At 47.2% G+C, this 14,157-nt stretch overlaps 1 protein-coding gene across 1 annotated transcript; it reads left to right on the forward strand.

Moving 5' to 3' along the window:
* Positions 1–3,027: 3,027 nt before the first annotated feature.
* On the forward strand, positions 3,028–13,828 carry LOC144103681 (uncharacterized). The gene is made up of 5 exons (XM_077636340.1): positions 3,028–3,312; positions 6,829–7,791; positions 8,862–8,866; positions 11,300–11,373; positions 13,587–13,828. The coding sequence occupies exons 1-5, from the start codon at positions 3,028–3,030 to the stop codon at positions 13,826–13,828; spliced, it is 1,569 nt and encodes a 522-aa protein (XP_077492466.1).
* The last annotated feature ends 329 nt before the right edge of the window (positions 13,829–14,157 follow it).

Raw genomic sequence — 14,157 nt, forward strand, 5'->3', positions numbered from 1 at the left:
TTCTCCATACTGATGAATGTTTCCGCATATGAAGAATAAAGGATGGCGCCAACCATTTAAACTACCAATGGGTTGATTCTTGTCTATAGTGTGGTCCTGGCAGCCACCTCCGGAGAAGCAGCCTAGGCGGGCGACCTAGGTCGCGTGACTTTTCGAGTCACCTTAACCTACCAACCGCATTTTGATTAAGGCAGCCTCACTAGCAGGTAGCAGATAAATGAATAGTTGATGGCGAGAGGTTGCTTAGGAAGAGCAACTTCGGTCGCTCAAAACCACGGAGCAAGACTATATATATAGAAGGTGAAACTCCCGTCAGCGCGAGCGAGTGCAGGCGACCAGTTAAAGTCACAATTGTATGCGCCGACGGGGTCGCATGCAGTGGCGGCGCCATGCGGTACCTCGTAGAAGCCGCAGCAAAAAAAAATGCAGCGCCCGAGCAGGCGGCTCCGAAGCGCTCAAAGAGACGACAAGCAGACGACACGGGTGTTTGCTTCAGCGGGCACGCCGTGACGTTGTATTCCGAAGTTTCTTTCCAGGCCGCCAGGCTCCGCCAGCATGATAGTGGCTCGCGGGTTTATGACATTTTCTGGTCGCCGCAGACAGCGGAGTTTCCACTCCTATATAGTCTTCCTCCGTGCTCAAGACCAACTGGCGGCAGTATCTGCGATCGCAGGGCAGTGGCGCATCTCTTAACCGCTGCACTATTGCGCAAGGAATGGTATGAGGACTCCCAGGGACATGTAAATGTAAAGTTGAGACTGACCAATTCTGCATATATAGGTATTGAATAATTAGCGCTATCGCGTCATATCGTTAAGGCGGAGCTTATGTGTGCCCTCCGATTTTTTCGTGATCCAAAGAAGGCAAACAAGGGAGCAGGCTGACGTCACCCAGATTATGCTCGCAACTATGAGCCAGCTCCCGCCACTGTCGGGGAAATGTATCGTTACCTTTGACAACGACGGTACCTGTACGCAAAACTGTTTAACATTAGATTTAACATGCAGTGATATCACTCAGCACGCCTTAAGTGATGTCTCACTCTCAGCGCACACCTGAACCGCATTTTAGTGAAGAAATTAGGGAGGTAGTGACAGACGGATGACGGAAATGGACGCGTAAGATGAGCGCTGATGAACAAATTCGACCAACTGGGTTTTTGCGCTGGCATCGCAAACACATTGGTAATCAAAGGTGACATAGGCGACACGGTTGAGTGACCACTCGAACATATATTCGGGCTGTAGTGTCGAAAAGGTTCGTGAAACGAAAAGGTTCGTAAAACATGAGCTCCAAGATAAACAGGGGCTTTCATGTCAATGCGTGCAAAGGCACAAGAATCGTCTAAAGAACGAGCTTGTTTATTTTCCTCATTAATCGCTTAATATAAGCCGCCTAATCCGCAACGAAGGCCAAGCCGGGGTGTATTTGAGGTGTCTGTTGAAAGCCGCACTTGCACCTATATAGGCCTGAAGACATCTTTTTTTTTTTTTCCTTGAAGCACAATGCCTCTGAAAAGCCACTGATGCCTTAAAAAGCCTAAGGTCATAACTAAAGAATGGCTGAGTGGTTGTCAACAGTTGTTTGTATCAAATGACACGAACATGCGCACACACGTACACAACACACAAAAACACATTCCACAGATTTTTTTTTCGGAAAGAAGGCTCTGCATACTGGTAACTAAGTAAAAATCTCTGCTTTGTAGGAAAGCTTTACAGTCCACATAAATGATCACTTGCTATACCAGCCCATCTATCTCCGCGATGCTGCGATAGTGCATATCTAGTACTTATCCTTGCTTTCCCTGAATATTTTCAAGCGAGGTCCGTATTGCGGAACTCGTAACTAGTTACCTGAACATGGTTATGTGATTACGAAAATCGGTGGCCTAAGCGGAAGATGTAATCTGAAGCTTGGAGCCCGACTGCGTCGATGCAACAGGGTCGGAAAAGAGGTTCTTTTTTCCCATCGAGATTAATGTACTAGAAGAATGTTCTTTTTTCACTTTATCATTCATTGTAATACTGCCCTATTGAAAGCCGCCGTATAATTCTCTGTTGTGTTTTAATCAGTCTATCGTTCAAGTAAAATCCCGCATTACAGGGTATATATCGGAGTGATAATAAGTCAGTAAAAAGGGTCGACTACCGTCGTTTCAATTATTCGAAGTTACGATTATGTATTCTGAGAAGATGATGAACAGCGTGATAGCGGACATCGTCTTAATAACGCAGCGAAAAACTGATATAGGAAGTGAAGATTGCTTTAACTTTGCTAATGTGTCTACGGCTTTGTTTGAAGGTGTTTAAAGTCCCAAAGCGACACAGGCTATGGCGGGCGCCGTAGTGAAGGGCTCCGGAAACTTCGACCACCTAGGGTTCTTTATCGCGCACTGACATCGCACACTACACGGACCCCTAGCATTTCACCTCGATCTAAATGCGACCGCCGTGGCCGGGGTTTAACCCGCGTCTTTCGGATGAGCAGCCGAGTGCCATTACCTCTTCGCCACCGTGGCCACAGTTTATTAATGGGCTAGCTATACCTATATGCGTAATGAAGGTAATTTATAGTTGGACAATGCACTTCAAGGCACTTTTGCTTAAGAAAATTACTAATATTTACTGCATAACATAATTCAAAGGCTACCTCGCAAATCTGCGGTGGACTCCACGATATACTAACGAAATCGGTGCAAGATATATATTATGGCGAAAATACGAGGAAGCAGTAGCAGAACTTGTTCATTTCAGTCCAACGTTCAAGACATCACCCGGGAAGCGGTAAGCAATAAAAAAGAAAACTTCATTTCCAGCATGACTCGTTCTGAAAACAAAAAAAAGAAAGACACTGGCAAATGGCTGCCGGGCCAGAGAGTATTCACAGCTTCCATGCCGTTCATCTCAGCGTCGGATGCCCGTGAGGCGGAAGATAACTGTGCGATTGTCGCCTTGATTTGAGGGGGCGTGAAATGCAGTTGCTTCGGTTCCAAGTGCAGGCAGGCCACTCATTACGTGGTGCAGGATGGCGACTAGATGTGTGCAGTACACGCTGGTTGGGTTCTCTGCCGAGCTGGACTGGAGGCCCCTGTGCTTCGTGAAGCCCCTTCCACGGAACAGGGTATGCAGTGCCTGCGGACTGGTCCGGCGGATGACGGTGTTGCTTCCATGCGGGCACACGCTTTGCGAGTGTTGCTACGGGCAGTGCGAGCAGGATGGCCTCCACGTATGTGCTCTGGACAACTACGAGTGCCAGGATGAAGACGTCGAATGGAGGGACCTTTCTGATGAAGAACTGCTAAAACGAGAGGTACGCGCAGGCGCAATGAAGCGCCGAACTTTGTTTTTCTTTTCTTTTTTTGCAGCAATGTATGTTCGATACATGCTAGAGGTGCTGTAAACGAAATTAGCATCCTAATACGGAGCGACGAAAACTGCTGCTTTCTTGAACTTCGTCCCATGGGAGTTAACAACACAGTTTTAAATGTGCTCCCACAAACTAAAGCTTTGCGTATGCAACGGGCCCACTTTACGAGCTGCTGCTGTACGTAACGGTAAAAGCAGTTGTTTTATGAAGACACACCTTAAATTAATATAAAAATTACAAACAGTCAAATTTTTTTCATCCCGAGTTGTCATCAGTGTTGCAGTCATAAACGTTGCTAGTTAGAGCAATTAAACTGACTGCCACTTCGCTACCTTCGACACCCCAGGACTACCCACCCTTTCGGAATCTGGACACCCCTCCCTGATTTTAATTTAATTCATTGGAAAACTTCTGGCTTTGTGTTCGATCTATCTGCGAGTATTTCTGGGCTCTAGATCGGTGCAAACACGTAGCGTTCAAAGCACGGTACTTGGCCTCGATTGCGTTTGCTGGTGGGAGGTCGGGCGTTGGGTAGAGAGCTCGATACCCTCGACTTATTCTTTCAAGGCAGAGAACGAGAAATTTAGCCACTCAAAGAAAGTTCCTGCACGGAACTGCGCGTTTCCTGTGCAGTGGGCGCAGGTTCCTCTGCGTTCGAACTGTCTTGTAACACTGGGGCAAAATCTATTACGAATTTCAGCCTTGAAACGTAGATAAGTGCATCGAAAAAATGCTGTCAACATAATCACCGCAAGGAGAAAAGCGCCGATTCGGCGTCTTTCGTGCGCCTACGAAGTGCACGTGCGACATGGCGGTTGAGAAAGAGCGGCCTCTGGGCTTGTACCTCCGACGCGAAGAAAAAGGCGCTGGTGTGAGTACGAAAGGACACGTGTGAGCACAGCATTGCACACTGCACCAGAAGTGCAAGGTTAGACGGCGCGGCGATGCAGTCTTGACGGCTTTTGCCTGCTGTTCCTCGCACGGCCTTATTGTCTCCTTTTGTACAGGGCTCGCACTCTCGTTCAGCGCATGCGCACTGTGGCCCGCAGGCTCCATGTGCCCGGAGAGCTTTTGCATACTCGCAATTACATCTAATAAGGAACGTGTTTTCTTACGATACGGTGCGGTGTGGTATACGAGGTTTAAAGTACCAAACCGCCACATAGGAAGTGAGCACCAGATGTCCTAGTGGAGTGCTCAGAACAAATGCGACCACGTGAGACGATGTTGGACATTGCCATCGCACAGCACATGGCTGTTTTGGGGGTTTCGCTACCGCCAAAAAGCTGTCCACACGGCAAGCGTTTGATCCCGAGACATTGGGCTCACCATACGACCGCCATAGCCGCAAAGCCACTGTTGAGGGTAAAGGATGCTTGCTCCAGTGCCATGAAGCCATGCAATTACTTAAAACCGCATATATAGTGAATCACTTTTTCACCTCGCCGTACTGCAGTCGGGCTACGAAATTATTTCTCTTTTGCCATTGAATACAAATATTGGACGCTGCTCCGCTGGCCATGCAAAGCGCTTGCTGTACAAAAGAGATATCTTACTCTCGCCTTTTAGGCTTTAGGCGTATTCAAATGGCTTGATAACGACAGTCTGCTGTATCTGCGTCCTTATCGAGCGCACAACTACGCAGCTTGCAAGTAGCTTGTTTCCGTAAGAAAACCCGACTACTAATGTAATATCTTTGTTTTTTACCGCCGTATATCTTGTGTGCCCAGCTAGCGCTGTGTGTTCAGCAGATTATGGCGGAGGTTTCTCATTGGCAATTGAACAAATAATACTCAGCCGACTTTAAAAATTTAAGAACGCATTGGTTGGTAATCCCAATAGGAACTGGATGCTGATGGTGTGGTGGGTATCTCGCGCGCCATCTCTTGGCGCTGTGGCTTACTCCGAGTGCTCGTAGTTACGGCTGCCACCACATGTCGCCGCCGATATGGCACAGCAAGTAGTCACACTGAAAAAAAAATGGCTGGGGTTTGTTTAACTAAGTTACACCCAAGGAGACGAGTGAAAGACCGGCCTGCATCGCTCCGCAGAGTCGAGCCCCCAACGGCTCTGGCTCAAGCGAACGCAGCGAAGCTCGCGCTATATACAACTAATCACGTGGTCATCTCACGTGGTACGGAGGAGGCTCAGCGCAGCAGCGAGGCGAACGGCGCAGGCGGAGCTCGGCTTCAACTGTCTCTTATAACGTGGTATGACGTCAGGCGTGAGCAGCCTGGCTCAAGGTCAAAGTGAAACTTTCTTTACCTTGAAAGTTGCAGCTCGGAGAGTGGAGCTTTCGCTTCAAACGTTCTTAGTGCCGCGTTTTTTTCGACCACGCCCCTGGGATTGTCCGTAAGTAACGGCCAACTGACACGTGGGAAATGGATCATATCCCTTTTCTATCTCTCCCTCCGTTCCCCTTCCCACGTGTAGGGTAGCATACCGGGCGCTGCCTAGTTAACCACCCTGCATTTCTGCATTTCTGTCTTTCTCTCTCTCTCTCTGGGGCGCTTAGGTAGTTTTAGAAGTGTAGTGTGAAGCCGCCGCGGTGGCTCATTGCTGACCCGAAAGACGCGGGTTTGATCCCGGCCGTGGCGGTCGAATTCCGACGGAGGAGGCGAAATTGTAGATGTCCGTGTACTGTGCAATGTCAGTGCACGTTAAAGAACCCCAGGTGGTAGAAATTTCCGGAGACCTTCACTAAGGAGCCCCTCATAGCCTGAGTCTCTTTCGGACGTTAAACGCCATAAACAAGAAGTACAGTGTGATAGCGTCGCTAACTATGTGGCATAAGGTGGTAACACTAAAAAAGTTCTTCGGAGGCCAAGGGTTAGCACGGCCGGCTCATCACTCAAGGTGCATCGATTAGTCTTGGCTCGAGCGTTTAATATTACAGCCCAATTGCTTTTTTCTTCTAAAGCACTACCTAATAGTAGTGGAAGGACGTCACAACCGGGCTGGCCAATGAGGTATTTGATAGTGCTGCTATTGGCACCACAAAATTGCTATTTTATTTTTGTTATCATTCTGGGTTTTTGAATTACGCACGTGAGGTCACGTGGTCCTGAAGTCAAGACTGTCGACAAATTGCGGAATTTGTTTGCGCCAGGGTCGGCCAATGGGGGTCTGGGGAAATCTAGTACCGCTGTCAGATTTCTTACATTTATGTAATGAAAAGTTCTATTTCCGAAATGAACATTATTTTTTTTTTGTATTAGAAAGTTGTAAAATTCACTACATTAAACACTTTATATTGAGTGTTCAAAGTGCCACTGCTCATTGCACCAAGTCTTGCTGCAGGTCTATTTAACCTATTTCCGCTATATTCATAAAGACTTGTTCTGTATTCTTAGGATAAATTACTACATTAAAGTTTACACAATCGAAGGTCACGTCTTGCCCTTCCAAACTGCACAATTTCGGTTAGTCAGTAAACTTTGTTTTTGCTCCATTTTGCAGGTAAAGTGCTGGAACCAAGAAAGCGGCTGCCAGTACGTGACGACAATTTCAGGGATCGCCGAGCATTTCCAGTGTGAATGCCAGCACCACACCCTCTGCTGCCCCAAGTGCTCAGCCTCCGTTCTTTTCGGAGAGATGATAGCCCATCTGAAATCGGGCGTCTGCAATCCGCTGAAGCCTCTAGCATCCGATCGCCGAGATGAATCCGTGCGTGACGAGCGTGTTTTCTTTACTCATTTTCGAGAAGAGCTTTCCGTGCAGGCTCGTGAGATCAAAGAGTGCATGGACCGCGTTGTTGGAGATATAAAAGCACATGGTGAGAGACTAGATGAAATATCTCACGCCATTAACACTTTGAAAGAAACGTCGAGAGAGCAAGCAGGAAATGAATCCGGCCTAAACCCTGAAGTTTTGGCACAGACTGTTTGCGAGATCACCGCTTGTGATGAGAACCAAAGACAGTTTTCCACTGCAATCATTGATAAAGTGGAGCTTTCACGAAGCATAAGCAACTTAGAGAAGACTGTCAAGTGCGAAGTGGCGAAACTTGCGAGGGAAACTCGAAGCAACATAACCCGAATTGAACGTGTAATAGGAGGAGTGCAAGTTGCCACAGAAGAAAACAGTAAGAAGGCACTGGACGGCATCGCAAACATTTTGAGACTGGAGCAACTAGGCCTAACGCGATGCATGTTTTTTGTAGGAAATGTGAGCTTACTTCAGTCAAATGCCACAGCCCATGGCTGGGCTTTCTTCGAGAGTGAGAAGGTATACTTGGGTGGCTACTGCATGTCACCCGGCGTTGAGTTCAGGAACACAAGCGGATCTGTGCGACTGCACGCACGGTTGCGTATACAGAAAGGTGACGTGGACGATTCTGCTCAGTGGCCATTCGAACACAGGATCAGGATCAGCGTTATGCATCCGAAAAAAGGCCAAGAACGGGTGTCTGAAGTCAGAACTGTGCGTTCTTTTTGCAGCTTTCAAAGGCCAACGAAATTTAGCAATCATCCTGTTGTGTTTATCGATGAGCCGTTTAGCCTAAACGATCTTATCAGTGACGGATACTTGGAAGATGATCGGCTTCGCATAAAATGGGAAATTGTTCCATGATTTGTGCTATGGAAAATGCACTTTTCTGTCGAAAAAAGTTTTTGAAGAAGCAGCTCCATCTAGAGGAGGAGGAGGAGCAAAGACATGAAAGGTGTATGAGCGCTTCGCAATACCGCCACAAGGAGCTCCTTGTCGTCAACTTGTCTCCTCCCATTAATCCTGTATGATTGGTTTCCATAACAAATCCTCATGTGCTGTTTTTTTTAATCCTCTGTACTGACAGGGATTGCAGGGTCTCAAATAAAAATATTGGTTTTTGCTCTGATGCCTAGTCTACTCCTCTCTAGCTTGGTCTCCAACCTTTGCAGGTACAACATTAACAACACAGGAGACAGAGGGCATCCTTGCCTAAGCCCCCGCTGTATCTCCGCAGGCCGATACATTTTTTTTCCTATTTTATAAGCACTCTGTTACCGATATATATATATATATATATATATATATATATATATATATATATATATATATATATATATATATATATATATATATATAGATTTAAGAAAAGTGGGCACTTCTACAAAGACACTTTTATTTATCAACGTTTCGACCGCGGTGCGGTCTTCTTCAGGACCGCACCGCGGTCGAAACGTTGATAAATAAAAGTGTCTTTGTAGAAGTGCCCACTTTTCTTAAATCTTTATCCTGCGGAGCCAACGCAACCTACGTTCGTAATATATATATATATATATATATATATATATATAAGATTAATTACTCCATCTTCCACATCCATTGTGCCCAGTATGTAAGCATACAGACTCACAAAGGAACGCCCAGCCTAGTCGCGCCATCAGCTTGTCAGAACGGGAACTAGTACTGTAATCAAAAACCAGCGCCCCTCTTAAGCCTAGTAGCGGCAGAATCGTCACTCCAAATAAGAAATAAAGCAAATTTATCACTTGTACCTTTACTTACAGGTGAGGTGAGACGAGGCGATGGACCGGTGTCCCATTAACGGCCAGCGAACGCGCTGAAAAAAGCCGCAACAACGACGAATTCATTCCGAGGCGAGGGGTCCTGCGCCGAAGGGCGCCGCCATGTTTGTTCGCGCGGCAGCCGCGGGGGCGGAAATCGGTCCCGGACCGATCGGCCTCGCCGCGCCGCTTTCCGCCTTCGTCGGCGTCAAAAGCGGCAAAATTCGCATCGCTCGCCGGATTTTTGGACAAGTGTGAACGCGCCCAAGGCAAGGAGACACGATCTCGCCAATGCTATTCACGGCAATGTCATTAGCGATATGGATAAGATAGTTAAAGTAGCCGAAGATTTCTACACAAATCTATACAGTAGCCAATGTAATCAGAACTTTAATGATAGAGACAGTAGCACACAGCAATCCATCATCCCGCCCGTAACGAAAGAGGAAATTAAGAACTGCTTAGAAGTAATGCAAAGGGGAAACACACCTGGTGAGGATCAGGTAACAGCAGACCTGTTGAAAGACGGAGGGGAGATAATGCTAGAAAAACTAGCCGCCCTGTGTACGCAATGTCTTATCACTTCCACCTTACCAGAAGCTTGGAAGAACGCCAATATAATCTTAATTCATAAAAAGGAGACGCCAAAGACATGCAAAATTATAGACCGATCAGCTTACTGCCCACTGCCTACAAGATGTTTACTAAGGTAATCGCTAATAGAGTCAGGGCAACCTTAGACATTAATCGACAAGATGATCAGGCAGGCTTTCCTAAAAGGATATTTCACAATAGATCATATTCACACTATCAATCAGATGATAGAGAAATGCGCAGAATGTAACCAACCCCTGTATGTAGCCTTCATTGATTATGCGAAAGCATTCGATTCAGTGGAAACCTCAGCAATCATACAGGCATTGCGTAATCAGGGTATAGATGAGCCTTATGTAAAAATACTGGAAGATAAATGTAAGAACTGTACAGCTACCATAGCCCTCCATAAAGTCGGCAATAAGATTCCAATAAGGAAGGGCGTCAGGCAAGGAGACACGATCTCGCCAATGCTATTCAGGGCATGTTTACAGGAGGTATTCCGAGGCCTGAATTGGGAACAGCTGGGGATAAGAGTTAATGGAGAATTCCTAAATAATCTGCGATTCGCTGATGACATTGCCTTGCTGAGTCACTCGGGAAATTAACTGCAAATCATGATCAATGAGTTAGGCAGACTGAACAGTACGGTGGGTTGAAAAATTTACATGCTGAACACCAAAGTAATGTTCAACAGTCTAGCAAGGGAACAGTAGTTCACAATTGGCAACGGTATACATATACTTAGGGCAGGTAGTGACAGCTGATCCGGATCATGATAGGGAAACAACTAGAAGGATAAGAATGGGTTTGAGCGCACATGGCAGGTTCTCTCAGATCATGAATAGCAGACTAACAATATGCCTCAAGAGAAAAGCGTACAACAGCTTTATATTACCGGTAATTACCTACGGGGCAGAAACGTGGAGGCTAAAGAAAAGGGTTCAGCTTAAGTTAAGGACAGCACAGCGAGCCATTGAAAGGAAAATGTTAGGTGTAACGTTAAGAGACCGGAAGCGGGCAGACTGTGTGAGGGAACAAACGCGTGTTAATGACATCCTAGTCGAAATCAAGAGGAAGAAATGGGCTTGAGCAGGGCATGTACGTCGAAGGCGAGATAACCGCTGGTCCTTAAGGGTAACGGAGTGGATCCCAAGAGAAGGCAAGCGTTGCAGAGGGCGGCAGAATGTTAGGTGGGTGGATGAGATTAGGAAATTTTCAGCATAGGGTGGGCGCCGTTGGCTAAGGACAGGGTTAAATGGAGAGACATGGGAGAGGCCTTTGCCCTGCAATGGGTGTAGTCAAGCTGATGATAATGACGATGAAACAGTGTTCTCGTTAGCACGTCTTAGCTATTTTCTGGTGTACTACGCCGCTTACAGTAATATGTCGAAGAAATCATTCTTTGAACTCAGTCTATAATTTAGAGTTGTGTAAAGTCTTAGGTGAAACACCTTGTACGTACCGCTTCGCTCGCTGCCTCAAGGGGGTTTAGATATGCGAGCTCACTGCTATTTCCGTCATTCAAAGAAATTCGTTCCTAGAGCCGTTGCGACCAAGCCACTATGTCCTTTCACCGAAACACGCAGGCGCGTATTCTCTCGAGCGACACGGGGTTTGTGGCCGTACACGGCGCTCGTAAATTCTCGCCACCCTCGTCCAGCAACTCCGAAGAACGGACCTTGCCAACGGTCTGCGGCACATCGTTTTTCCGCTGCAGGCAAGGTCCGTCCGATTTTCTTGCTTATTTCAGCGCAGTGAAATAAGGTTCATTCTTCTCCCACGGTGAGTATATGTGCAAATGCGTTATTCTTACGTGTCTGTCACCTCTTTTTTTTTCTGTCCAGATATGCTGACTCCAGCATTCTCATACTTAATCCAACGCCTCTGGTGCATTCGGCCCGCAGTGACATCTGGCCCGGTATGCCAGCTGCGGGTCGTGCAAGGTTTCCTATGTGCACCCTCCGCCTCCCGTCACAAACGCTAAACTATCGGGCAGTTTTACTGCACTGCAACGCAGCGTCGTTTTCGGCGTTTTCGGTAAGCAGGACCGCGACTTACCCAGACGAGAAAACTTGCGCGGCTGCAAATGAAAGCGGTGCACCCTAAGACTGGTCAACACCAGGCGCCGCTAAACGGGGAAGCAGCAGAACTGCCATTCTAAATAAAAAATTAAGGACAATTCACTCATCATACGTTTGTCTTATAGGCGAGATGTGACGAAGCGAAAGCCCAGCTGCCCAATTATGGCAAGTGAATGTATTGAAAGCAGCAGTAAAAATCAACGAGTTAAGTTCGAGGCGAGGAGTCCTGCTTGGAAAGGTACCGCCATTTTGAAAACGATGTTTGAACGTACGCAAGAGTGATGCACTCTAGACGCGAGGCGCGTCGCAACGTCGCCTGCGCACTGATGGCAACTTTGGTAGCGCTGTGAGTAACTGCTAAGATGGAGCATAGGTACATCAAACTCATTAGATTTTTTTTATCCATGTCAGTCGTAATCACAACAAAGGAGGAGCCTGCGGCGCCATAATCAACCTATGTTGCGACCATTTTTTTTTTACCGAATTGCCTCACTCCTTCTCGAAAAACTTTTTCTTTCAATCTAGATTTTTAGAACACATACTAAAAGAAACGAATGCGAAAGCTCCGAATGCCGATTTGTGCCTTCCGTTTTGATGTGTGAACCACGAATACGATGCATGCCGACATCGCGTTCTTTTGCTTTCTAGAAATTAGATGACGCCACCTTCCCATGATGCCGGCGCCCATGATAAAAATGGTTTATACGCCATTAAGAAGTATATGACAGGTGGCTGTTCTCTTTGAACTGGATGTGTGCAGGAGTGCGCCCTAACTAGGAAGAGAATAAAATTATGGCTGATTTCAGCAGCTCACGTGAATGCCAATTAGATCCGCTAAGAGTTCGGTGCTCCGTTTGGTTCCGGTGTTCACATTCAATGCTCACAGACGATTCAGTGTTGTTAATTTCGTTGCCGTTCATTTGTCCTTGTGGAACTCTTTGTGTGCATGATATTTGCAGCAGAATTCTGTGCGTGACATAACAGAACTGCCTGTTTAGTGTTTCAGTTAGGAGGCCACCACTAGGTCGACACACGGCTGCAAAACTGGCTGGCTGCACTGCACGCAAGAAAGGTCATGACTAGCAGCTTTTAATATCAGTTGATAACTGTCTACTACTCAATCAGGACCCATCGTTGATAAACAGCGCCTGATTAATTATCTAAAGTCGAAAGCTGGAGCCACACAAAATAGTATTTCCAGCAGGTGCAGTCCGCGAACTATACTGAAGCACTACCGGCAGTACTTGCTTCAGCAGAAAGGCAAACGTCGTAGCTGAATTATTTTTAATTCGTAAGAGTCGAGCAAATGTGGTCATGCGCTCGCAGCACGAACTGCAGTCCGGGAGAGAACACCTTGGCGTTTTGATTGTAACAACGTAGCGCTGCTTCGAATACACACCACCTGCAATCTCGGACGGTTCTCAGCAACGCGATGTGCAGCGATTCCGCTGCATTCAGTAGCAAATACGTAAACTGCTGCCTATATAGACAACAAGCTAAGCAAGCTAAGCGAACAGACACGTCGAATTATTCAAATATCCAAAAACGGTAGTACGGCCGCCGGCACCCTGAGCACGGATCTTGTGCTCTCCCTCTTGTAAATGAATTGTTCCCTCTCAGAGATTTTGTACTCTTTAAATTCTTGGCCAGTAAGCAATCTTAAGCCGCGCGCAAGCTGAGCGCCCCCCCCCCCCCCCCCCCCCCATCAGTAGACGCTTTTAGTTTGGGCGTACGCATCTCTAACTGCGTTCACTGGTTCAAAAGAACAACTGCGTCTCTTGCGCTGGCAGCCAGGAATACCGCAGTTCTTTTGAAAAGCTTCCATAGACACCACGACCCCGCATGCGCCGTCGGTAGCCTTACCTCCGCTTCCCAAAAGCTTTATTGTTCTCACCGTTCCTAATGCAAGGACGCCACAACCAGTGGCTTTCCCCCAACATTGGTACTTACTAGAACCGAAAATGCGTTTTGAACCCCAACTAACTTTTGTATGTAATTTTTAGGTTCGTACTTTCCTCCCGTCTTTGCGCATTCCCTCCTGGGTGGTTAGACACAAAGCACTTCCTGCTGTCCATGCAAGATACCCAGTGCACCATGGCCATGGTCGCACTTCCGCATATGATAGAGCCATTGTTCCCTTTAGCGGCCTGGGTTTTGGTTCTGAGTAACGCCGTGTGGCGCGTAATGAATTCCCAGGGTTACAAATCTCCGGAAGGTCACATTCGTAGTCCTGCCTCCTCCACTGTGGTAGGACTTCCACCAAAGCTACAGAAGCCCCACAGCGCGGCTTAGAAGCAAGCCCCCTAGGTTCTAAACTTTTCACCAAGGCTATAGGTATACTTACAATGCGGGCGTACGGGATGGCCCCTGCCCGTGCACAGCTAAACTGTAACGCCCTGAAACCACGCGTGCACAGTGAAAGATGCCGTAGCGGAGAGATCCAGAATAAGTTGCATTATCACAGGCTCTTTAACGTCCACAGACTTTGCACAATGTCCACTGAATTTGCACACGCGGGGTTGAATTCAAATTCTGTCTACGTCGAAATGAGGACGCAGCGGTCAGCATTTGATCCCATGACTTCGGGCTCAGTAGCATCCGGTGAGCGGGCCAGCGGGCGT

This window comes from Amblyomma americanum, chromosome 9, assembly GCF_052857255.1.
Source record: "Amblyomma americanum isolate KBUSLIRL-KWMA chromosome 9, ASM5285725v1, whole genome shotgun sequence".
Lineage (NCBI taxonomy): Eukaryota > Metazoa > Arthropoda > Arachnida > Ixodida > Ixodidae > Amblyomma > Amblyomma americanum.

What these genes read in the sequence shown, in the direction of transcription:
- LOC144103681 (XM_077636340.1), top strand. Translation starts at nt 3,028, where the DNA reads ATGGCGACTAGATGTGTGCAGTACACGCTGGTTGGGTTCTCTGCCGAG. An exon ending in AAGAACTGCTAAAACGAGAG is followed by an intron (nt 3,313 to 6,828) that starts GTACGCGCAGGC and finishes TCCATTTTGCAG; the next exon opens with GTAAAGTGCTGGAACCAAGA. An exon ending in CCGCAGTGACATCTGGCCCG is followed by an intron (nt 11,374 to 13,586) that starts GTATGCCAGCTG and finishes CTGGGTGGTTAG; the next exon opens with ACACAAAGCACTTCCTGCTG.